At 45.9% G+C, this 26,976-nt stretch overlaps 1 protein-coding gene across 3 annotated transcripts in view; it reads left to right on the top strand.

Moving 5' to 3' along the window:
• The window catches only part of ERICH6B (glutamate rich 6B), a 370,776-nt gene that overhangs the window by 299,142 nt on the left and 44,658 nt on the right, over window positions 1-26,976 (top strand). For all 3 annotated transcript variants that reach the window (XM_085621832.1, XM_085621831.1, XM_085621833.1), the window contains one exon: window positions 13,900-14,055. In XM_085621832.1, the coding sequence (XP_085477958.1) occupies window positions 13,900-14,055 (156 nt within the window). The remainder of the gene's footprint in view (window positions 1-13,899; window positions 14,056-26,976) is intronic.

Genomic DNA, 26,976 nt, shown 5'->3' with positions numbered 1-26,976 from the left:
TATTCAGTTACCACTTACCTGATCAGGGTTAACATCTGTTCATGTCAAGTCACAGCTGACTAGAAGAATAGGCTACCCTCTTATACAGAAACACGCAGCACATGTTGATTCACTACAAACTGAATACTTTATTATTTATTATATACGCAATCACATAACATTACTGTGTAACACATAACCTGCAAAGAAAAGTGAAAGATTAGGTTGTACACTCTAATAAGAAAGGGGTCGACATCACCTTAGTCGTGTGTAGCCTGCACTCAATGGTCATCTAGGTTCCCTTCTCGTCTGTGCCTCGGCTCGCCTGGAGATCACACCTCCGTAGCTCCCTTCTCCGAGTCACTGGGACCTCTTCCTCATCGGCTACTCTCTCCTCTCTGGCAATTCTGCTAGAAGAGTATCTGTCTCTCGGTTTTTCTCCGCCTTCAAGTTTGTCATCTGTCTTCCCTGGAATAAGTAGTAGCTTTACTGCTAACGGCAAGATGCCGCCTACGGACTGAAGTAAGTGCCTCGTAACTGCCTCAGACTTTTACTAATATAGAGGTGCATTTCCTCATGGAAAATTCCGGCCCGTAACCTGCCGCCCACCAAATTCTTGTACCTCCCCATGCCAATGACACTTTCCCAGCCGGCCGGCCTGATGTAGCGTCTTCGGCATGAAGAAAAATACAATCCTTCGATAAGGGCCGGTCTGAACCGGTTCTCTCCAAGCGAATAACACCTCATAACTAAAACATCCCCTTTAACCTAGAAGCATCTCAAGCTGCCGGAGCAGAAAGAAAGATGGAGTCTCCCCCGTTTGAGGCCTACCAGGCCTGAATTCAGCACGGCTCCATGAAATACCCTCACTACAGGGCAGGTTATCCCTAATACTAACGAATCTATCCCCTAGGATATGTGTGCAAGCCCTAATCTATGGGGAAGAACACAGGATCATGTCGAAGTGCCTAGTAAATAGACTTCATTCACTACTCTAACCCTTAGGCTTGAATGGTAGAGAGACTGAAGTCACCCTAATCACCCATCAACACAATAGGGCCGGGAAAATCGAGCAGTACATTTCACCCTTGACTTCAGTCTATTATACATTCATTAAACAGAACTAACATCTGTGGAGGAATAATATGAAACAAAGCTAACTGATCTATGTCTAGCACCAAATGTGCAAAATTGAAGTAGTGAAGGAATACACTGAATAAAGCAACAAATAGAAATCAAAACAGCGATGGTAATTAGAATACCTCCTAATATTCGACGTAACAGATACAGGTCAGGTAACCAATTAAAGAGCCAGTCAAACCAGCCCTGGTCAATGTGTTTTCTAACTTCCTCCGTCAAGTCATGTAGCCTGTTAATGTGAGCGCGAATAGATTGTGTATGATCAGACAAGTTAAAACAACAAAGACCCTCAAAATCGGAGCAGTCGTGTCCATGTTTAAGCAAAAGATAATCAATGGCCGCTCAATTTTGCAAGATGGCTCTCCGTTCACCCTGGGCGTCTAACAGCATGTCAGATAGGACTGTAGAAGTATTATTAATGGATTTTACCATCCAGCAGGCCATTTTCTCAATAGATTTAGCATTATAAACCGCGAAAGCAGGAACACCAATAATTGAAATAGCCAGGCTAAGGTATTCAGACTTGGAATATAAATGCAAAGATGAGTCACAATCCTCCTGTAACATCACTGTATCTCGAATCACACGAGAATTGGCATTCGGATGTGACGAGAACATCAGTAAGCTGAGTCTCGTAATGGCACAGGGGCCACCAGAAATATTTGCGGGGACATATGGCCAAGAAGTATTACCACATGAGAAAAGCCATCCGGCAGGTAGCAACATCGTGCGATAATGACTAGGGGTAACTACCAAACTCTTGAAAGTCATATTGTTCAGGACCGAAGCACATGTTTTCGGTGTCCTTTGAAAGCACAAAGTTAGCTCATGAAGGGTGAAGGAAGTAGCACCTTTCAATTTCAGACGTAGACATTCAGAAATTGCACTAGGATTACATGTAAGGAAAAAACACATATCTCCTTGTGTGATATTATAGGTAACTATTTGGGACTGGACGGGGGGTATCTAGTCCGGTAGTTCAGTACATAAGGGGCAATACGCATGGGTGGCAAAATCGCCCAGAAGAACATTGGGGCGAGCCTTTGAAATGTTGAAAATATTAGTTAGAGTTTCCAGCGAAGCAGGGACAGCAACCAGACAGGTCGCTAAGATGTCGTGTACAGATCTCATCGGCGTCAAACAAAAGTGAGGGGCATCGGTCACCCTTTTCGCCAGTAGGGTCCAAAAGTTCGATGACGAATCCCATGCAGCGAGGGAACGCGACACTCGGGCGCGTAGCTCATCCGGGGTTGACGGGAGTCCTCCTCTCTCGTCGAACCAACCCGAAAATAGTCCGGCGACGACACATCCTGCAGCAACAGTCCAAAGAATGATCTGAAAGAGAATCAAATACAGGCATTAATCATTCTCGTAAGTAACATTTGTCAGCCGGGACCGCTTCCCAGCTATCTTTCCCTGGTCTCATAACTAAAATGGTGTTATCATGACCGGTGGCGATGACCTCTGCCTGTTCAGGGGGAGTCTTAGGCGACTGCACCCAAACCCTGGCCCCAGGGTTATCTGTGGAGCCAAAACCTTTCTGGCCTCGTACAGTTAGCAAAGTTGGGGCAGTGCCTTTTACCATCCCACCACTGAAGACAGGCATTATGAGTAATTGAGCCACTCGGTCAGTTCGATAGATCAGCAAATCAGCCTCACTGCTATTTAGCAGGAGCACCTTAATCTCTCCCTGATAATCACTGTCAATGACCCCTCCAAGTACCTGAATGCCTTTTACAGCCAGCCCCGATCTAGGGGCGATTAATCCAAAATTCCCGGGTGGTATATGAACACCAACACCGGTCGCGATGATGACCCGATCTTTACCTTTTATAACGGTGTCATCCATGGCATGCAAGTCTAAACCTGCCGACCCTGGGGTCGCTCTACATGGAGCCAAAGCTCCGGGAGTAATCTCCCAGTACATCACAGTCTCTCTGATTTCATTTGGCTGAGCATTAACATTCGGAGGGAACAAACGCATAAGTGGAGATTCAGCATTTAGAAAAGGACGATTATTCAAAATTAATAGCGCTTGGGACAAAAAGTCTCGCCAATTCTTATATTTGTCATCAGTTAATTTACGCAGCTGCCCCTTCAGCAGACCATTCAATCTCTCCACAAGACCCGAGGCCTGTGGATAGTATGGGACATGAAACACCCAGTCAATATTGTTTTCCACACAGAATTCCTGTACCAATCTTCCACGAAAATGGGATGCATTATCAGATTGAATTTGGAATGGCACACCATAATACATGATAATCAATTCCAATGTTTTAATGGTATTCAATTGGGTAGCTTGCTTACAGGGAAGGGCTACCAACAAGCCACTGTATGTATTAACAATAGTGCAAACATATTGACAATTCCTACTCATGGGAAGTGGACCGATGTAATCAATTTGCCAAATTTGAGCGGGCAGTTTCCCGCGATGTAAATGACCTTTAACAATTTGGGGCACTTTGCGCTGTCTGATATGCTGACAAATGGGACAATGTAAAATAACATTCTTGATCAAATCTAAGGGAATATAAATTCCTCGATCAGCAGCCCACCTGCTAGTGGCTTTCTCTCCAAAATGTCCTGCCTTCTGGTGGGCCCATTTCGCCAATCCCGCAATATCAGAATCTTGCCTGTCCACCACTGCCTCAGCAATTTTAGATTTCTCATCTGCAATGTTATGAAAAAATTTGTCAAGAGAATCTATAGGGGTGTGAGCATCCACATGGAAGATTGTAACAGTACTCTGTGGGAGCATCTCCCAAATCTCCTGCCATAATTCTTTTCCCCACAACTGTTTTGAATGCAATTCCCAATTATGGGAATGCCAAGTCGGTAACCAAACTGCCAGTCCATTGGCAGTAGACCAAGAGTCGGTGAAAATATGACATGTGCCGGGTAATTCTTGTTTCAGGACTTGATAAACAGCATACAGTTCAGCAAATTGACTGCTCTTACCTTCACCAGTTGTGCTCAGCAGTTTTTGTGTGATCGGATTATAGGACACCGCTTTCCAGTGCCGTGTCGGCCCTATGAACCTTGCTGAACCATCCGTAAACCAGACATGGTTCCTGTCCTCCGCGGACAAATCATCAAAATGTCTACCCCACTTGACAGGAGACTCCTGTACTAAAGGTACGGAACATACACTCTCAGTCTCAGTCGATGGCGCTCGCGCCACCTGCTCATGTAAAGATGCAACTCCTTTTTGTCCCACACGTGCCCTGTCTTGTATATACCATTTCCATTTAATTACACTCGCCTCTTGAGCGTGTCCAATTCGGTGAGTTTTCGGCGAACTCATAACCCACTGCATAATAGGAATCTCAGGTCGCAAAACTATATCATGTCCCAAAGTCAATTGCTCGGTATCCACCAGAGCCCAATAACATGCAAGTAACTGTTTCTCAAAAGGTGTATAACGCTCACCAGCATCAGGTAACTTTTTGGTCCAGAAACCCAACGGAACTCTACTCCTGCCTTGCTTCTGCCACAAACTCCAATTCGCATAAAGGCCCTGTACAGACACATTCAAATCTACCTCACCATCACGTACGGGCCATAAATCCAAAGCATGTTGAATTGCCTCTTTTGCTAGGTTGAACGCATCTTGCTGTGGTTTATCCCAATCAAATGCATTCTTTTTACGGGTGACACGGTACAAGGGGGCCAATATTTGACTCAAATGAGGAATATGCTGACGCCAAAAACCAAATAAACCAATGAAGCTTTGGGCTTCTTTCCTATTCCTTGGAACTGCAAAATCAAGAATTTTCTGTTTAACCTGAGGGATCACTTCACGGTGCCCTTCATGCCAATTAATACCCAAAAATGTTACAGCCTGGGACGGGCCTTGTAGTTTATCCGGATTGATTTCCCAACCTTTCTCACGCAGGCACCCAATGACTCTGTCCAATTGGGTCTGAACTTCCTCTTGTGTTTCGCCTTGGATCAAAACATCATCAATATAATGACACATCTGAACTTGCGGATGAACCGGTACCTCAGCCAAATGCTCTGCCACCAGCCGGTGACATATCGTAGGGCTATGCACATAGCCCTGAGGAAGACTTCTAAACGTCATCTGACGCCCATTCCACGTAAAACTGAACTGTTCCTGACACTCAGGGGCAATCGGAATCGAAAAGAAAGCATTAGCAATATCAATTGACGCATACCATGTACCTGGATGTTTTTGGATTCTTTCAAGTAGAGTAATGACATCCGGTACTGCAACGGTCAAAGAGGGTGTGTGTTTGTTCAATTCTCGATAATCAACAGTCATACGCCAAGAATTATCACTCTTACGTACAGGCCAAACAGGATTATTCCAAGCAGAAGTAACTGGGGCTATAACACCTGCATCCACCAACTCTTGAATAGTGGTACTAATCTCCTCATGACCACCTGGAATACGATACTGCTTCTCATAAACCACTTTTGTCGCCTGAGGAACTTTTATGGGGGGCATTCGTAAACGACCAACCCGTATAGGCCTGGACGATATATAATGCGTAGTTCCAAATTGGTAACATCCATCATCTAAATGCAAAGTCATTCCTTTCAAAATATCAATTCCAATTATGAATTCCAAGAGAGGCACCACTAGTACAGAGTATTCTTTTCTAGGGATTCTACCTATTCTCATTTCAAGTAAGGTTTGAACTGCGGGAGTTTCCTTTCCACCTAATCCGGTAATTGTAAAAGGCTGACCTTTAAACTTCTTTGATTTTCCATGAATAAGAGTGGCCTCCGCTCCTGTATCTACCAATGCTCGGGCCCTTTGGATATTACGATGTCTCCAATAAATTTCAATATCTACATAGGGTCTATTATCTCTGTGTGCCCATCTGTGTACTGGAGCTTGACCTATTTCCTAGTCATGTTTACTGCATTCTGTATACCAGGATAAATCAGGATAAAGACTCTCACGTTTCTTAGGTATCGGTACCTCCTGTTCATATCCATTCCCAGTACGAAATGGATTCGTGTCTTCTGCAGTACACTGCTGGTTTCGATCGGCCAAATTATGACGATCCTCTCTCCTCCTCAACTCAGGGGATTGATCCCTATCATCTCTACGTCTGCTGTAAATATAATCATTTTTTCCCCTCTCTCTTTCCTCTTCTCTCTCTCTGTCTCTCTCTCGACGGGGGGACATATCACGTACATAACGTCGGTCATCACGACGAACAGAGCGCCCACGGCGGTCGTCATCACCGCTACCGTCAGAACCACCACGATCACACTCAGACATCCGAACACGCCGGGCACCCTCCTTCCGATCCAAGCCACGTTTGCGAAACAACTCCCACAAACGAGCAGTAGTCTCACCGTCAATGTCCTCCCTCCGCACACCATCGGCCAGAAGACCAGAAAAGATATCACGTCTAGTAAGTTTATTGTCACCAGGAGTACGAGTGTCAGGCCGGGACTGACGTTCAGGTTTAAACCACTCGCCTAACTCACCGAGTTGGCGTACCGATTCCAGTACCGTAGATAACACGTTACCAGTTTGATTAATCAATAAAGTCATCATGACCTGCTTATAAGCAACAGGGGAAGAACGAATAATACGATTCCGCACAGAAGATGTCAACGAACCATCAAGCAACCTGTCAGCAGTACCCAGAAAAATTGCAGTTTTCATCACCTCCTCTTTGAGACGTTGTGCAGCGTCGCGCAAAGTATACCACGGTTTGTCATTCACAGGCCAATCAGACTCAGTAGGGTACTTTATATTACAACCCTCAGTCGCCAGTTGAAGTAAAGAAATTTGACCACCACCATTATAGTTACGAAAATGATCCTGTACAGTAGAATCCGAACTCAAGGAACAAAACTTCAAACAATCGCCATTATCTAACATAATGCCAGCAGCGCACAGTTCATAAAGGCGCACCATCCATGTGAGTAAGGTCTCACCAGCTCGCTGCCGAAATCGCTGCAAAATATCACTAATTTCCTGTTGAGTAAAGTCCTCTAAAGAGTTTAAAGAAACACCCTGCGGAGCAGCGGGAGACTGCTGCAATTTCCGACGAAAAACTGGATGCACCCAGACCGCGGGATGAGCATCACAAGGAGCTCGACCAGTACACGTAGAGGAACAATCAGTGGAAGAAGCATCAACCCCACTCGAAGAACGAGCGCAATCACGGGGTGCACCATCAGGGGTGCGAGAAGCAGGCTTACAATTATGGCGGGAGCGGGAGGACTCGCGCTTGACACATTCCTCACCCGAGGAACAAGAATCACTCGAATTCCAGATATTACCATCCCATTCATCAGGATTCCAATCCAGTCCGGCTTTCGCCACGACCAGACGCACCTTTCGCGTCGAAACCCGACCGCGCCGATTCTTGTATTTATAACGGGCAATTCGCACAGCCGCCCTCTCGGCAATAGTCTGGTAAGTCTCAAGTTTGTCAGCAAGCAACTTATTTTGACACCGCAACAAAGTATGAGAATTCTGAATCTCAACAAAGTGCGCTTCCACATCCTTAAGAAATATCTGTAGCTTCAACAACCTTTCATGCAGAATCCTGTACGCAGACAGAACAATCCAACCTCTGCGCCCCAAAATGGGAATCTCCTCACCCTTCGAGATGGGTGCCTTCTGTAAACAAGTAATCACATTAGCCGGGTCCGCCAGCTCCAAAGAAGAATTCCAATTCTCACTCAAACCAGTAGAATCAGCCCACTCACGGGCTAAGGCTTCATAAGGCGTTGAATCCCATCCGGGAATATCAACGGGCAACTTAAAAGTAGATTTTGACTTTCTAGAAAACATCGTGAAAAAGAAAGAAGAAAAGAAAGAAAAAGAAAAGATAGAACCCGCTCATCAGAGCCTCTCTAACCCAGCCAGAACGTTACCTTCTCCCTAGGGCCTATTCACAACAAGTAACCACCGATATATACCACCTAAGGACAGGGAATTCCTAATATATATATATATATCTAGACCTTTTATAATACAAGTGGCGGCCTCGCGATCCTACCCAGACGGCAGCCTCAGCCTCGCGGTCCCAGACGGACCCAGGACTTCCTACCCAGACGGCAGCCTCAGCCTCGCGGTCCCAGACGGACCCAGGACTTCCTACCCAGACGGCAGCCTCAGCCTCGCGGTCCCAGACGGACCCAGGACTTCCTACCCAGACGGTAGCCTCAGCCTCGCGGTCCCAGACGGACCCAGGACTTCCTACCCAGACGGCAGCCTCAGCCTCGCGGTCCCAGACGGACCCAGGACTTCCTACCCAGACGGCAGCCTCAGCCTCGCGGTCCCAGACGGACCCAGGACTTCCTACCCAGACGGCAGCCTCAGCCTCGCGGTCCCAGACGGACCCAGGACTTCCTACCCAGACGGCAGCCTCAGCCTCGCGGTCCCAGACGGACCCAGGACTTCCTACCCAGACGGCAGCCTCAGCCTCGCGGTCCCAGTCGGACCCAGGTCTTCCTACCCAGACGGCAGCCTCAGCACAAGTTCATCCTATGATTACCATAACATACAGCAGGGGAATCAGTTCTACTATTTACCAGATCACACAAGAACTGCCAGTTTGAGCACAACCTGTTCTCTGGTTCGAGGGGTTCCTCTCTCCCTTATTCAGTTACCACTTACCTGATCAGGGTTAACATCTGTTCATGTCAAGTCACAGCTGACTAGAAGAATAGGCTACCCTCTTATACAGAAACACGCAGCACATGTTGATTCACTACAAACTGAATACTTTATTATTTATTATATACGCAATCACATAACATTACTGTGTAACACATAACCTGCAAAGAAAAGTGAAAGATTAGGTTGTACACTCTAATAAGAAAGGGGTCGACATCACCTTAGTCGTGTGTAGCCTGCACTCAATGGTCATCTAGGTTCCCTTCTCGTCTGTGCCTCGGCTCGCCTGGAGATCACACCTCCGTAGCTCCCTTCTCCGAGTCACTGGGACCTCTTCCTCATCGGCTACTCTCTCCTCTCTGGCAATTCTGCTAGAAGAGTATCTGTCTCTCGGTTTTTCTCCGCCTTCAAGTTTGTCATCTGTCTTCCCTGGAATAAGTAGTAGCTTTACTGCTAACGGCAAGATGCCGCCTACGGACTGAAGTAAGTGCCTCGTAACTGCCTCAGACTTTTACTAATATAGAGGTGCATTTCCTCATGGAAAATTCCGGCCCGTAACCTGCCGCCCACCAAATTCTTGTACCTCCCCGTGCCAAGGACACTTTCCCAGCCGGCCGGCCTGATGTAGCGTCTTCGGCATGAAGAAAAATACAATCCTTCGATAAGGGCCGGTCTGAACCGGTTCTCTCCAAGCGAATAACACCTCATAACTAAAACATCCCCTTTAACCTAGAAGCATCTCAAGCTGCCGGAGCAGAAAGAAAGATGGAGTCTCCCCCGTTTGAGGCCTACCAGGCCTGAATTCAGCACGGCTCCATGAAATACCCTCACTACAGGGCAGGTTATCCCTAATACTAACGAATCTATCCCCTAGGATATGTGTGCAAGCCCTAATCTATGGGGAAGAACACAGGATCATGTCGAAGTGCCTAGTAAATAGACTTCATTCACTACTCTAACCCTTAGGCTTGAATGGTAGAGAGACTGAAGTCACCCTAATCACCCATCAACACAATAGGGCCGGGAAAATCGAGCAGTACACCTAGCCACCAGCCGCAGAACCAACCTGCGCGCGGTCGCGGACGTGGTTTCCGCCGAGGCGGTTCTGGAGGACGACGCGGTCAGCCCACATCCACCCCGGCAGCATCCGCCTCAAAGCCTTCCTAGTCCGAGCTTTCAGGCCCATTCCACGCCAGTGGGCGGCAGAGTTCGCCATCACCTGCTCCACTGGCGGTCCATCACATCGGACAGGTGGGTGCTGCAAATCGTCCGAAGGGGCTACTCCCTCCCCTTCGAGACGACCCCTCCAGCCATGCCACCGCAGCACCACCGTATCTCGGGGGATCATTTGAATCTTCTCCATGAGGAAGTTTCGGCCCTCTTGGCCAAGGGGGCCGTCGAGCGCGTTCCGAGCCCAGAAGTAGGTCGTGGTTGTTATTCCCACTACTTTCTGGTGCCCAAGAAGGGCAAAGGGGGCCTGCGCCCTATCTTGGACCTCCGGAACGTCAATGCCTTCCTCCGGAAGGAAAGGTTCAAAATGTTAACTTTGGCTCAGGTTCTAGCTGCCCTAGACCCTGGAGACTGGATGGTAGCGTTGGACTTGCAGGACGCATATTTCCACATCCCCGTCCTGCTGGCCCACCGGCGTTACCTGCGGTTCACGGTGGGTCAGGAGCACTTTCAGTTTACCGTGCTCCCCTTCGGCCTTACCAGTGCCCCTCGGGTGTTCACGAAAGTGATGGCGGTGGTCGCAGCTCATCTGCGCAGATCAGGGGTTCCAGTCTTCCCCTATCTCGACGACTGGTTGTTGAAGGCGGGCTCGCCCCAGGGAGTCGTCTCCCACCTCCAGACTACGGCGGATCTCCTGCATTTGCTGGGGTTTTCCATCAACGTGCCGAAGTCACACCTGAGTCCCTCTCAGAAGCTCCTCTTCATCGGAGCGGTTCTCGATTCGGCGCAGTTCCGGGTCTATCCGCCGGAACAGCGGGTCCGGGATATTCAGGCCCTGATTCCCATCTTTCGGCCTCTATCCTGGGTTTCGGTCAGGCTAGTGTTGCGGCTTCTGGGGCTGATGGCCTCCTGCATCCTACTAGTGCATCACGCCAGGCGGCGCATGCGGGCTCTGCAGTGGGACCTGAAGTTTCAGTGGGCCCAGCATCACGGCAACCTGTCCGACCATGTCTTGATCTCGGAGGGCACTGCACAGCAGTTGCAGTGGTGGCTCATGGACCGCGATTGGGTCACGGGCAGGAGCCTCTCCCTTCCCCAACCGGAGCATGTCGTGGTGACGGATGCGTCCCTCCTGGGATGGGGTGGCCATATGGGAGAGGCGGAGATCAGAGGACTTTGGTCTCCGGCGGAGTCTCGCCTCCACATCAACCTGTTGGAGTTGAGAGCGATCCGACTTGCACTGAAAGCCTTCCTTCCCTCTGTCAGGGGAAGTGTCGTGCAGGTGTTCACGGACAACACCACCGCCATGTGGTATTGCAACAAACAGGGCGGGGTGGGGTCGTGGACCCTTTGTCAGGAGGCTCTGCGCCTCGGGACGTGGCTGGAACACCAGGGCGTCACCCTAGTGGTTCAACATCTGGCGGGCTCTCTGAACGCCAGAGCAGACAAACTCAGCCGCCGGTGCATGATGGATCACGAACGGCGTCTGAACTCCGAAGTGGTGCAAGGTCTCTTTCAGCAGTGGGGAGAGCCTTGGTTAGATCTATTCGCCACCGACGAGAACGCGCAATGTCAGCAGTTCTGCGTGTTGGAGTTTCCAAGGCGGCACTCGCTCGGCGACGCTTTTCGTCACGAGTGGAGTTGCGGTCTGTTGTACGCCTTTCCGCCTATACCACTTCTGCCCAGAGTGCTGAAGAAGATCAGGCACGACCGGGCCCAAGTCATCTTGGTGGCTCCGGAGTGGGCACGAAGGTACTGGTATCCCGAGCTACTCAGTATGTTGACCGATCCTCCGATACGTCTGCCCCTTCGGTAGGATCTTCTGTCGCAGCAGCAGGGGACGGTCCTCCACCCGAACCTGTCCAGCCTCCACCTCCATGCGTGGAGATTGAGCGGCGGCAGTTGATGCCATTTGACCTGCCTCCTGAAGTCTGTGATATCATTCTGGCAGCCAGGCGTCCCTCCACAAAGACGGTATACGCCTGCCGGTGGAACAAATTTGTGGCATGGTGCACAGCAAAGGCTGTGGATCCCCTTTCCGCCCCTCTTTCTGAGGTTCTCCTCTTTCTTCTTTCTTTGGCCCAGCAGGGCTCTACCCTGGGCACCTTGAAAGGTTATCTTGCTGCCATCTCTGCCTTCTTGCGGCTTCCTGATCAGCCTTCTCTTTTCAAGTCCCCTGTAGTTACACGCTTTCTAAAAGGCATTACTCACGCGTTCCCTCCTGTCCCTTTTGTAATGCCTCAGTGGGACTTGAATCTTGTTCTCACATTTCTAATGTGCGCTCCCTTTGAGCCTCTTCATAATTGTCCTCTTCGTCTGCTGACGCTTAAGACTGCTTTTCTGGTAGCCATCACCTCGGCTAGACGGGTGAGTGAGCTCCAGGCTTTATCATCAAAGCCTCCTTTTCTCTCTGTTCATCCGGACAAGGTTGTCCTTCGGCCTCGTCCCTCCTTTCTTCCGAAAGTGGTGACCCCCTTTCATCTTGGGCAGTCTGTCACCTTGCCCACCTTCTTTCCATCTCCGCATCCTTCCAAAGAGGAAGAGAGGCTCCACCGTCTGGACCCAAAACGTGCGCTCTCCTTTTATCTGGACCGCACAAAGCAGTTCCGGGTGGACGACCAACTTTTCGTTGGATACGTGGGTGCTAAGAAGGGGAAAGCTGTGCACAAACGGACCATCTCTCGGTGGGTCGTTTTGTGCATCAAAATTTGTTATTCCTTGGCAAAAAAGGACCCTCCTGTTGGGCTGCGCGCCCATTCTACTCGGGCCACAGCGGCTACTACTGCTTTGGGACGGGGTGTCCCTTTGCAGGACATCTGTCAGGCGGCAACGTGGGCTTCGCTACACTCGTTTGCCAGGCATTATTGCCTTGACAGCCAAGTCCGAAGGGATGGCTTCTTTAGCCGTTCTGTCCTCCAGGACTTTCTGGTGTGATCTTGGTTCGGAGACCCACCACCGGGGATGGTATTGCTTGGGTATCTATTCTAAGGTGAGGAATCTAACTAACGTGTTTCTTTCAGATGAACAAGTTACTTACCTTCGGTAACGATGTATCTGTAAGAAACATTAGTTAGTTAGATTCCTCACCGACCCACCCATCCTCCCCGTTCTGAGAACTGACATCTAGGGTTAAGGCTATCCCTTTCAGGGCCCTAGACTTTTTTGGCACCAGTGTCGGTATCTTGCATGGCTCTGCGTTCCTGGCGTGGAAGGCTATGTACAAGAACTGACGTCAGCGCGCGAGGGCGGCGTCTAAGTACTCCGACGACGTCATTCCGGCGCACGACGCCGACGACGGACGCGGAGCCACAGACGACGCCTAGCGACGCGCAAGGGGTATTGCTGACGAAAAATCTTCCGGATCCAGTCTGACGCCTGGGGATATTCTAAGGTGAGGAATCTAACTAACTAATGTTTCTTACAGATACATCGTTACCGAAGGTAAGTAACTTGTTCTTTAGTTGCACAAATATCTACATAAGTCAGCATAATCGTGTATGATTAGGTCTTATGGTAGTTGGGATTCCTACATGACACGTCTTAAACCAGAAGTGTAAATTGGGATAAAAGTGAGTGCTGTGCAGTGTTTTAAGGCAAGACCAGATAATAATATGCACACTTGAACGAGTAGTGAGAGCATCTTTGGGAAACTGTCAGGACTGTGTGACGCAGACTTAGCAGATATTCGAAAACATTTCGTCGTGTGGTTACAGATTGGACATTTCAAGTTTTCTCCTCAGTAGATTCACTGTGAGAAAGATCTTCAAAATAGAGTATAATGCAAATTTCAGATGTTTCTGCTCAGTGGCTCTGCAAAGACTTCTTGTTTCTTGCCTTGAATGAGATGATAGGTGGTAAATTATTTGATGGCGTTATTGTCAAATTTGTGATTATGAAAATAATATTGTTAAAGTGTCTAAGAGCCTGTTTTTTCTTAAATTCTCGTATACCATCCACGGTAGATTCTTTTTTCCTTAATTGTTCACTAGTTATCCTTCGGGTAATGTTGCCATTTTGATCACACGCACCGAACCAATTCAATTTACCTTTATCATCATGGAGGATGAATACATCAAACCACGCATTCGAGCAATCTTCAAAAGTAACGGACAGTCCGCGTGCTACCGTCCAAACGGATCACTCTGGTGAGTGTAAACTGTTTTCTACAATAACCGGCATGGAATAAAGATCCGTTACCCACTGTTAGAATATAATTGATATTAAATCAAAAGATGAATAAAATGATGAAGTCAAAAAAGTTCCTGAATAAAAGTATGATATAAATACTTCATAGAAATGATTACATAAAAGAGCATCCAAAAATTAAAAAGAGGGCCAATTCACCAAAGCATGAGTAAGTGCGATCAGTAGTACTACAGGAGTACTCTTTTACAAACTTTTATATAACTTCGGCCCGAAACATCCTCCTTGCTATCAGTAAAAGTGTAAAGACTGCTTTCTATTTGTATTAATTGTAAATGAATGTTCCATGATTATTCCCATGTTAGATGTTTTGGAGCGAATTTACTAATGCAGGTTAGACCCAGTGGCGGCCGGCGCACATAAGAGCAGTAGGGTGGGGGCTGGGCGGGGGTCAGGGAAATCAACAAACGGCGGGATAAGTTACATTGAATAAAAAATTAATACAACCACTTACCTTGCACTCGCCGCATCGCCGATGCGGGGAGTGCAAGGTAAGTGGTTATATTTTATGTTTAATTTATTAATTTAACTTATCCCATTGTATGTAGACTTCCCCGCCCCCACCCCGCCCTAACACTCTTACCTGTGTAGACTATGTAAAAGAGTACTAGAATAGCACTCATTCATGTACTCTTACATGCCTTTATTAATTGGCCCGCTGAGTTTTTACACACAAGAGGACTCCTCTCAGTTCCACACCTCTTCAAGTTCTGCTCTTAAATGTTCTTTGTATTGTATACATACATAATTGCTTTGAAGTTTTCATAGAAGTTATTTTTAGTAACATCTTTGCTCACAATATCTTGGAAACTATTGTTGAATGGTCATTCTAAATTTTGATTTGCAGACGATTGTTTTGCTTAGTACCCATTGCTAGGATCTCTAACAAAGGATTATGGAGTAACATAGCATACAAATGTGCCCTTTTATTTCATGTTCCCGCAAAGCTATTATCGGTTTGGCTCTAGAAATGGATTGGTTAGTATCTGCAATAGCGAAATATTTGTAGTGTTTAGTTATGGGAATGTTGGAATGTACTTAGAAACATTCCTTGTAAGGTTATTCTTTGAACTGTTCACTAACGCAATCCTATTATTTATATGAACAAAATGTGTTGCGTTTAGTTTGATAATCTTGTGTATAATTTGAAAATCTCTTCATCAGTGCGGTTGGCACTGGTAAGAGCGGTGGGCAGCTTCTTCCTGTGCAGGTAAGAGTGGGGGGACCGGGTGGGAGGGATTTTGACGGACGATGGCGCGGGAAAATTAAAGAAATAATTAATTTTCCCTCGTCTTTCGAAATCCCCGCTCCCTGCCCCACCACCCGCCCCTCTTACCTGCACGTGCAACGGCTGGTGGTTGGGCGGGACGGTGGGGGAGAATCGATAGACAATGGGATAGGAAAATTAAATAAGTAATACCACTTACCTTGCGCTCGCCGCCAGCGCAAGGTAAGTGGATTCATTTAAATAATTTGACCTATCCGGTCATCTGTCAAATCCACCCCCCACTGCCCCGCCTCATCGCTCTTACCTGTGCTGGCCGCGCCTGGTCTTCATGAAATTATTTGCTCTGCAAACACAGCAAGATAATGGACCGAGTGCTGAAATGTTTCAACCACTCACCCCCAGTCAAGAGATCTGGGTTAAATCCATCATTCTTTTGCTCACTGTGCCACCCCAGTTTGGACCCAGCCACATGCAAATCAGTCTTGACCCTACTCCTCATGGGAACAGTCCTGCCTGAACCGCCAGGTCAGGTCTTCTCTGGACCGGAAATAAGCATCCTGGGACTGGTTTTGCTCTATCCCCCTTCATAAGCTAGGCTAGCTTGAATCTAGTGGCACAGCGAGCAAGGGACCCACATCTGGGCATATCCTTAGCCGTTTAAGGCAGACAGTTTGCTGTAATAGAGGCTGGTAGGATGTCACATTCAAGGGATCCTGTCCCGGTTTGGGAAGGACTACTATCACCACTTCCCTCATAGAAATTGGCAAGGTTCCGCCGGCCAGTGCACCTTCATATACTTGAAGGAGACACAGGGAGAGTTGGGCACGGTAGTGAATACAGAATTCGATCAGGAACCCATCGGTACCCGGAACCTTCCCTCAAGCTATCTGTATTATCGCCTCCTACACTTCTTCCAGTGTAACTGGGCTATCTAACTCCTGTCACTGCAGGAGGTTAACTGTAGAGGTGTGTACAGGTGTAAAATATGTAGTGAGTGCGTTACGGTCAGTCGCTGAGGGTTCCCTATATAAACCCCTTTAATAATTTTCAAATTCTCCATTGATGTCCTCCTGAGTATTCACTATCTGCCCTGTCGATAGTCAGATTGCAGCGATCGGGATTCTGAGGGTTTCTGAGCGCAACAACCACACTACCAAATGGCCCGCCTTACCCCCATGTTCGTTCTGTAACTGTGTGTACACTTTATGATAGAATTTGGACAGCTTAGTCACTAGTTGCCTGTGTTCTTTTTCTGTGGCCGAGAGAGTCCGGTATTGGTCACCATCCATCAGACATGCTCATTCCAATTGTCTCGGGCGGTCCTCCATGGCTGCCACCTCATCATTCACCCCCTTCCATACCCCATAAGATGTTTTCATACATAACCCATGTAATACAACTTTAAATGTATCCCATTCAACCAATACATTTTACACTATCCCCTGGTTATCCTGGAAGTAATTATCAATGGCCTCACTTATCTGTGAGCTGAACCCCATGTCTGCTAAAGCTTCAGTGTGTAAGCGCCAAGTAGGGATCTTTGGTCCCAGAGCCACGCACACACGTTACCAGTCCACAACATTATCACAAACTCCCTTCCCCAGGTTGCTGAGCCAACAGTGCAGCAACAAGCCAGAAACCCCCACAAAGTATTTAAACTAAACTATTAAAGAGTCCAGCGGGGGGGGGGGGTCTGGGGGTAATACATGGTCACCATAAATCGTTGCAGAAAAAAAATCGCTTATGCTATCCAGTAGTGCCATTACCATTATAAGTTGTTCCCTGTCCCACTTCCCCTGGTCCGCCGGAAGATGCACCCCTTTGGATTCCAGCCAGTTCCAGGCCTCATTGGCAGTTTGAAAAACAAGCACCTTGTCACCATCCAGAACTCGAAGTTTAGCTGGGAAAATTAATGCATATTTGATCCCCAGTTGTCAAAATTTGAACTTCACAGTACAGTAGGAAGCCCTACGTTTCTGAACCTCTGCACTGCAGTCCGGTAATATAGTAACTGAATGGTTCTCCACTTGCCATGGACCTTTAGTATGAGCAAACTGTAGTATCCTATCTCTATCCCAGTAATTGAAGAGACGCGCCACCACTGGCCGTGGAAGCGACCCTCAAGGTGGAGGTCAGGCCTATTCCCGGTGAGACCTTTTGACTGAAAATAAAGTGGACATCTTGCCCCCCCAAGACTGTTTGTGCCAGCAAGTGCTCCAGATATAGAGTTGTGCTTTCAGTTTATCATGTTCCTCGCGCATGTAAATCATGTCTATGATCAAAGAGTCTAGTTTCAGCTCAAGTGTCGCTTGTAAGGCCTCTACAGCTTCAAGAAGTTCAGTGAACATTGCATTAGTGTCCAGCAGCACATGGCCAGTTCTGGGGGGTAAGCCCATCTGGGGTGTCTCAATCTCGAACAGGATGGGAGCCACCTGGGTGTCCCCTGGCTTGGAGCCTTTAGGGCACACCATCATGGCATGGAAGATGCTGTGGTCATAGCGGCGGGTGGTGCGCACAGTGTTTCCCCCACCTCAAGTAAGTAGAAGGATGGATTTGGTTTCCCATACTAATTCAATGCCAGCTAGGAACAATCATACCCCTTGCATGTTCCTCCCCAGGAGCAAGGAGACCTCCCCTGGTGTGTAGTGGACCACTGTCCCCCAGTCTATGGGTCAGTTAGTCTCCTCCTCGACCTTGCGTTTGAGTGTACGACCTCTTCAGGAGTGCAGGACGGGGGAAGAAGAGAGCCTAACACGTTGATAAGGCTCACAGATCCTCATCAGTCGCCTAGCAACATGGGGAGATGCTCCTCCTATTGTCCAAACGACAACCATCATGCTGAGGAATTAAGGGGGAAGGGGCCTGCTCAGCACCACGAGCCCCAGCACCATTCCGTAGACCAAATCACTCCAGTGAAGGAATGAGTATATTTGTAAAGAGCAACGTTCACTCCAAGAAGCACCTTGGCGCTAGCGAAAAAGACCTAGAAAGATCTGTGGTGGGGGACGGCTGAGGTTAACGCTTGGGATGAGTGTCAGATGAGAGATAGCACAGTATTATCTGGGGCAGCAAAGATCCATGTTTTTAGCAGTTTTTTTAACATAAGTTCAGATTGTGCAAGTCTCACCTGGGAGGGCAAGGTATTCCAGGCTTTTGTTCCCAGTACAGCCATAGCCTTCCCTCCTCTCGATTTCAGACAAAAGGTAGGGGATGCTAAGAAGTTTCCAGAAGATGACCGCAAGAGGCGTTGAGTGGTATAGGAATTGATTCTGAACCTTAGATATTTCTGCCCCGTTGCCTTGGTGGTCTTGTAGATGATTATTAGAATTTTGAAAATAATCCTTTTGTGGATTGGTAGCCAGTGCAGGATTTTGAGTGCTGCTGCTGAAGAAGAACCCTTAGGTAGCTTAAGCACTAACCTAGCTGCCGCATTCTGGACCACCTGTAGTCTTTTCAAAACAGTTTAATTCGCTTCTGAATACAGGCTGTTGCAGTAGTCCAGATGGGACAGGATTAGTGCTACAGCTACTGCCTTCCTAGCGTTCGTAGGAAGTAGATCGAGGAATTTTCTCAAGATCTTTATCGTGTGGAAGCACATACCTGCCACCACAAGAGCTTGCTTGTGGAAAAATAGTGTGGGATCAAACTTGATCTCGAAATTCCTCACGGTGTCTACTGTGTTTGGGGGTGGAGCCATATTTGATGGTCACCATTGATTGGGAGTGAAGAGGTTAGATTTTCCAAACAGCATGATTTCCGTTTTTTGGCTGTTACATATAAGATAGTTGAGTTTCATCCAATCCATGACTGCAGTTAGACAGTGATGGAATTTCTCTTCAGCCATTGTGGAATTCTTGTCTAAGGTAAGAATTAGCTGTGTATCGTCTGCCTATGAAATAGATTCGATATCGAAAGTGTCCACCAAGGTGAACAGCGGTGTCATATAAAGATTGAATAACGTTTGGCTTAGGGATGAGCCCTGAGGGACCCCCGATGACAGCTGTCTTTCTGTGGATTTGTGACAACAAAGTGTTACTGGATCCTTGCCCTGATCTAGGGCAAACTTTAGGGTTTCAGTTGTGTGTAGCAGCACTGATTATGTTAAATGGCAAGGCCTAAAACCAGATTGTTTTGGGTGTAAAATATTTTCTTGCTGCAGAAAGCTATTCAGTTTTTCAGTTTGCCACCTTCTCTGCTATTTTGCTCAGACACGTTGCCCGGATCGCGTCTCCACCTGGAGTCCCCCGGCAAGAAAAGCTGAATATACGCGGGCAGTGAGCCACTTGCCTGTCGGGGGCTGCAGTGTCCGGGCCAACCGTATCATCCATTATCGCTGGCACCACGAATGCCTTAAGTCGTGTTCGCAGTGTTCCCAGGTAAACAACCAGTTTGGACAGTGTCTGCTACAGGGCAGCAGGACACAGGGTATTGGGTAGGGCCAGGAGACGTGCAGTGCAGGATGGAGCTCGCATTCATGCGACTGCTCCTGCCGCCATCTTGGCTACGCCCCCTGTAAATGCGCATACATAAAGCAAAGTGGTGGGAGATACATTGTATCCTGGTTCACCGGTTTATGTCTGCTCTGTTTGTCAGATCGCTGTAAGAAGGGGCGAAAGAGTGTGTTCAAGGATAAGGCTAGAAGTGCGGATGAATTTCGTCTATGAACAGTGGCAGTGGAAAGGAAGGCTTCCAGCTTGTGTCTTCTTCTGAACTACAACTGACTGGAGGGCTAGGCAAGCATTCAGATTTAGTCACTTATAACCTGTCGGGTAAAATCGCCACATGGGCATGGAACCCTCGTTTTCTCATTCCCTTTAAGAATTTGAAAACAAAATCTATTTAAAGAGTTGCTTTAATTAATGTGATGAGAAAACATTATAGGTGTTAGAATTGTTAACGTAGAGAATTATTGTGATCTAACCATAAAAACCAATGAAGACTTCCTAAATTTCCTAAAAAAGCTTCTCAATAGGTTTGCAAAAAGGCCATGTTATTAACTGTGCCTAAGTGTAAATACATGAAATAACTTAGTGCAGTGATCCCCAAACAGTAGGTCGCCTCCCACCGTGGGTCAAAATGCAGTTGTGATACATCACCAAGTAATAATGTCACTATTCTGTGTCAGGTGCAGTTAGGATTCTTTACATCAAAACTTAGCTCAGGTCTGGGTATCTATGACAGAGAAGTCATGCATAACTGAAAAGAAAGCACGTTTAAAGCACTTATCAATACCAAGACAGATAATAACTAAGAGACAGAGCAAGCTAAAAATTCCACTTCAATTTTAAAAATATTATGTATTTGTATCTTTTCATAGACACCAAAATTGCAAACATCAGATGAAGGGAACTGGAGTTATGATTTTTGCAAGATTTTCATAATCACTGATTATAAAAGAATAAAAAAGTTTTGTAAATTTCTGCTTTTCACTTTTAGCAGTAGTTTATGAGCATCGAATGTCAGGGTCCGGGACAAAGTCAAAGATTCAGGCTGACCACGATGGAAGTCAGGGTGGGATACGGTTGCCGGGGAGGTCTAGGTCAAGATTGTACCTTCCCTCGTTAAATACAAATTAACCAAATATGCCTCTGGTGAGAGATATATAAAGAGGGGCCTACATATAATGTTTAATGATCTTGGAAGTACTGTAAGTATCAAAATGAAGATAACAGTTACCCCGATTCACAGAACGAATTCAGGCCATTTGTCTTTTGTTAAGTTTATATGGGGTAAATCAGTAACCAGTTGAGAAAAAACCTAAATTCAAGGTAATGGAATGGTCAGTTATTCATATCAAACAATATTGGAAGACGAGGAGACAAATCATCAGGTCAGTCATATTATAAAATCAATTTTTTTTCAAAAATGAAGTGGAGGTTTGCTGTACTGAAACACAAGAAGACGTATCAGGCATATCGCAATCTGATACTTAAAATAAAATGGTGGGAGGAAGCATTGTATCCTGGCTCTCCTGATTATGTCTACTCTGGATGATTTTTCTGTAAGAAGGGGCTACAGAGGGGCATATTTTCAAGGGCAGTGGCAGAGTGAGGCGTTAGCCTTCCTGGCTGAACGCCGCACTTCGCCACTTCATAAACGCAGGGCTGCACCATATTTACAAGAATATGGTGCAGCCCTGCATTTCCCCCTGTGCATGCACTAAACTTAGCAGCCTAGCGCCAACGCAGGCACCCTTGCACCATAGTGCAAGGGTGTCTGCGTTGAGGGGAAGATACCTGCACATAAACAATCTTAAATTCTGTTTTGTAACATCTATGTGTGCTGCTTAATGCAGCACACATAGAAGTTGCAAAACTGCATTTTTTTTTTAAATGATTGTTTATGTGCGGGAAGGGGGACCTTATTGTACATAAACAATAATTGGCGTTTTCCTGTTTCCATGTGTGCTGCACAACACAGCACACATGATAACAGACAAAACGAGGAGAAATTAAGCATTTCTCCTCGTTGTGCCACGGTAAGACCAGGTTTTCCCTGGTCTTAATTTTGGCACTGCCCCATATTTACACTGCCCTTGTAAATATGGGGCAGCATCAAAATCAATGGGTGTTGCAGTGGAACGCCCACAGCAACTCCCATTGCCCTCCCCTTTCACGCTAACCATAGCATGAAAGGGGGCCTTATTTACAGGGCAGCTGCCTTGTAAATAAGGCAAAGCCCCTATGCCACAGGAACGTCGTAAAAAGTGACGTTCCCATGGCGATAGAGGCTTGTAAATATGCCCCAGAGAATGTTTGAAGACAACGCTAAAAGTATGGATGAATCTTGTCAATGAACTGTGGCTCCCGAAAGGAAGGCTGTCACTCGTGTCTGTGTCTATATCACAATTGACTGGAGGGCCAGGCAAGCATTCTGATTAAGCCACTTATAACCAGTCGGGTACAAACGCCACACCGGCATAGAACCCACATTTTGCTCATTCGCTTGAGAAATTGAAAACATTAAATCTATTTAAAGAGATGTTGTGGACTAATATAATGCAAAAACATTACATCTGGCTGAATCGTTTACTTACGAATTTATGGGGCTTAACCATTAAAAAAAAAAAAAGACTTTACAAAAATTCTAAACAGGGCCCAGGAATAGGTTTGTGAAAAGGTGGCGTTATTATGTTCGCTTTAAGCGAAAATACTTGAAATGACTTAGGCAGTGTTTCTTAAACTGTAGATCAAGGTCCACTGGTAGGTCACAAGTTTATTTTGGTGGGTCATGAAAGTCCAAGCAATAAATCAAGATGCCTTTAAATTCTGTATTTATCCTGTCACATTTGCTGTGCTTCAAAGTCAGAGGTCAAATGTCATGGTACATCTGATAAAGTGCTGCTTATGTTTTCTAATATGTAGTGTAGTGTTTACAAGCTCTTCTAACTTTGCAGTCAGAGAAAGAAGAGTAAAGTGAACTATGTGATAATCTTGCTGGGTGACAGAGCATGAAAGGAAAGGCAGCACAATGTCTTTTTTGCACCACACAACAAAATGTAAGTTCCTGTAAATGCAATTAGGAAAGCAAACTTGAAGCACATTTTTTGTAATTGTGAAGTATGATGGAAACAAAGATTGTAATAGGATCAAAACAATTGAAGACAATTTACTTAGTGATGCACAAATGATATTCATTGAAACCCATTTTCCTCACATTATCATTTGTGTGAAATGTAGTTTTATCAGTAAAACAGTATCTCTGTGCAAACTTGGTGGCCATTTCAATGGAAAATGTGCTGTCTGTAAACAACTGTGTGCTACCACAGGATGCTTTAAATCGCTGCCTCATGTCCATCAAAGTTAGGTAAGCCACAAAAGTTTATTGTTCCAAAAATTGAATCGTGGTTCTAAAATGTTTGGGAAGCACTGACATGGAAGGCAGGAAATTATGTGTTCCAGTTACAATAGTGTTATAACAGTGTTACAAATTATTCTTAATTGGATTGGTATAGTACTAGCCAAATAGCTACACAATTATACTATAAAGAGGCCTCATTCTGTCAACCAATTTTCACTGAGTGAAGACAATAATTATTATGCATGTATATAAAAACTGGTTTCAATATAATATAGTAGCAGCACATCACAACAATTACACATACTGATGCATACTGACACATATTTGTGGTTCCAAAGTAAAATGTCCTCAGAGTAAGCGTCATAGACAGTTATATACGGGGTACGTCCCTTGCAGTTGAGCAGCTGCCATGGATAATACGTGAGAAAAGACGGGGTAACCCAGTATTCATCCTGGTGCTTGCAGGGTGAAGTGAATTTATTAAGTGTACAAATGTAAAACAGAGACTTTTGAAAAAGTATTTGGGCCATTGTTCTGGCTGTGCCATTTGCAGTAGAATTTTTTGTCCAGGCCACATAAATTAGCGCTAATACTATTCACCACTAGTCAACATTGATCTTCCCTGACTAGAGTGATAGAACATGCGTTTACCATATTTATGCACACTTTGGGCAACATACTGCTTCCTTTACTGTTCTCTGGAGTATAATTAATTTATAATTAATGTACTGGCTGGATATCTGCCTTTTCTTTATGGCCACCAAAGATTTGTTTTGACCATTTATGGATTATTTGCCTGGTATTATGACTCTGTGCCCTGTGGCTAATTAGATATTTGTTACCTTTTGTGGAAACGTATCCCTAGAAAAGTGGATTTTTTTCTGCTTGAAAGTGAACTGTTTTAGAACTGGTTTTTCTCACAGCCCAGCTCCATAGACTGAATGCACATTCCTGGCTGGTTTTTAACAACCCTTCTTCTGGGAGACCATGGTTTGTCTACTGGCAGCAAGATGGCGAGAGTAGTGTTGACAGTTTGCATCTAGCAGGGAATAGTGATTTAGGAGGGAGGAAGGTACAGTTGGCAGCCTAAAAGGCATCTTTGACAGCTCCTCCTTTGAAGTGGAGATCCCAAATGGGCCCGGCCAGGTGAGGAACTGCAAACATCGATTTTCTAGGATTTCTATCTGTATCCCCAATACAGTTCTAGCGCTGATAGAGGTGAGAACACCTTATCTCAGGCTAGAGCTGGAATTAGACTAGGGCCATTTCAGTTGAGTGATTCTTGGAAGATTTGCAGTGAATTGTAAACAAACTGTTGAAAAGGGAGGAGGGAAAATCTGCAAGAAAGTAGCTCAGGCTAGTTGGAGGAAATTCTCTATTGACTGGCTAGTACATATAATATGACAGATTCCTCACCATCACCTCCTCAAATCCTTCCTGGACGTGGAACCTGGGAAGATAATAGGTAAAGAAAAAAGACACGTCCGGACAGCAGGAAAGAAGAAAGCCAAAGTACTGGTGACTCCTACTGACACTGTGGGGATACATACAACAGCTCTCCAAAGGTCAGGTAGTTGGCCTCCTGTTACTTACTACAGGATCACAAAAAGATGAAGGAGTCCTGAGTCCAAGAAAGCCCTGGCGACCTTCAACAGCTTCAGCCTTGGACCATTTCCCTCTGTACGCCTGTGAGTTCCACAAAAGTGAATGAGTTCCAAGGTAAGAACTTGGACCAAGATGACCCGCTTGGTGTATTCAATCTTCATTCCATCATGGTGAGCCTGAAATTGCACCTAGGTCAAACTGATATTTTTCACTGGTTCTTTACTATATCTAGGTGCCACTAGCCCTAAAATCATATCTCTATTCCCTTTATCTAATTTTGATCATATTGGTGTCTTTTTGCATATTCCATTTTTCCATTTTTCTAAACTGGTTTGGGAATTTGATTATGTTCTATTCTTTTTTTTAATTGCTTAATACGTCAGTATAGCTGCGCAGGAGAGAATAATCACAATCACAATATTCCAGTATCTCGTTCTCCACCATATTGCATTTCCAGGTCCACCGATGGGGAAACACATAGATTACCACGATATAGATTCCATTTACCTCATTTCCTATCCCATTTTTTGGGACACCCTTGTGACTTGAATACCTCCATCTCTGCAATCATTCACTTATCAAACTCTTTCACACACATTCGGGGAGATGGTGTTTCTATTGCTCCCCAACCTCTCGCAATTTCCCTCTTAACCAGGGTATAGCCTAGTGTGGTCAGTTGTTGCTCCACCTCTGTAAGGTCAGTCAGTGCCCAGATGTTAAGAAGACCTAGTTGCGATGTAAGGATTATGTCTTTCCCCAGGGCACTCTGGATGTGAGTTGTGGCCCCTCCCATATTTGCCTCAACTCTGGGCATTCCCAAATCGTGTGATAGAAGGTAGCAGATTGTTGGCAGCCCCTAAGGCAGAGTGCGTCTAATCTAGCACCTATCTTTGCCAAGGTAACCCCTGTCATGTATGATCTATGTAAGATTCTATGTTGTATCAGTCTGAAGCGGAGGGTAATAGCTGCTTCTCTGGGGGACATTAATGCCGTTTGCCAGTCCTCATCATCAATGGATCCCAAGTCTCTCTACCACTGCCCTCTAAGTTTGTGTAATGTGTCAGGTAGGTTATTGCATAGTTTTTTATAAGTTAGTGATATGGCTTTCAAGTGCAGCGGCCCATCGAGCAGTCGATCTTCTAACGGTGCCGACTCCGGTATGTCTGTGAGATCAGGTAGGACAGTGGTGAGGGCATGCCTAACTTGCAGATATCTGAATATTTCTCCTTGGGCCATGTCATATTTCTCCCTTCGCTCCTCGAACCTAAGGATTGAACCTTTTTAATTAAATCCCCGACAGTGGAAATCCCTATAGTATCCCACTTATCAAGATTATGTAATATTCTTGATTCAAAAAGTGTTGGTACTAAAAAGTGTTGGTACTACTTAAACTTAACACGCATTTTTCTGGGTAATTGCCTGCTGCTTGTACGATTGCTATCAGGAATTACGCTGAGGTTCTCTTAGAACTGTTTTATCGCCTTCCCAAATTGTGTATATTAAGTTGGTAGCGTACATCTTCCAAAACTAATAACCACATTTCTGACACTGATCATGCATTTTTTTTATCTTCAACATATTTCAAAGTATAATTTAATGTAAAACCTGATCTGTCAAGGGTTGAAGTTAACTGTGCTGGGCTAGCGGACTTTATTTTATTTTTCATCTTACTATGGAGCATCCCTCCAGAGATGGCTAGGCCATAGCTTGCCTACCCTCGACCTGAACCATGTTGCAAAGACAAATGTTGGTGACCTAATGTTGTTGATTCAACAAATGATTCTTCTAGCAATCAAGGAAGAGCACACGCACACACACATTGATGCATGGCTAACGCTTAAGGGGCACATGACATTCCACTTGTCAATGCGGCCAGTTGAAATGTGATAACAGCCTATCTGCCTCTCCAGTTTGCCCACGGTCTTCGGCTCACTGTGGAAGGGTTATGAGTCCTATGACAGGTTTTTGAAGAAGATAGCAGTGTGTAGCAGCGCTACCCTTTTCTGCTCTACCATCTCCAATAATGTACTGGGGGAAAAGTGAGATTAATGGGTGCCACATTCATAGGTGATTATTGGACTGCAAGGAAGGTCAAAGATTGCCCCGCAATGCAGCAGATTATGGTGGACTAAAGGTAAAAGTCTTACATTACCAGTGGCTATGCAGGTTTGCAAATAACTGGAACAGATTTCTTCTTTTTATCCTATCACACTAAAAACACTGATAGTCT

Source organism: Triturus cristatus, chromosome 8 (assembly GCF_964204655.1).
Source record: "Triturus cristatus chromosome 8, aTriCri1.1, whole genome shotgun sequence".
In the NCBI taxonomy this organism is placed as follows: Eukaryota; Metazoa; Chordata; class Amphibia; order Caudata; family Salamandridae; genus Triturus; species Triturus cristatus.
This window is presented reverse-complemented; position numbering and strand designations above follow the sequence as displayed.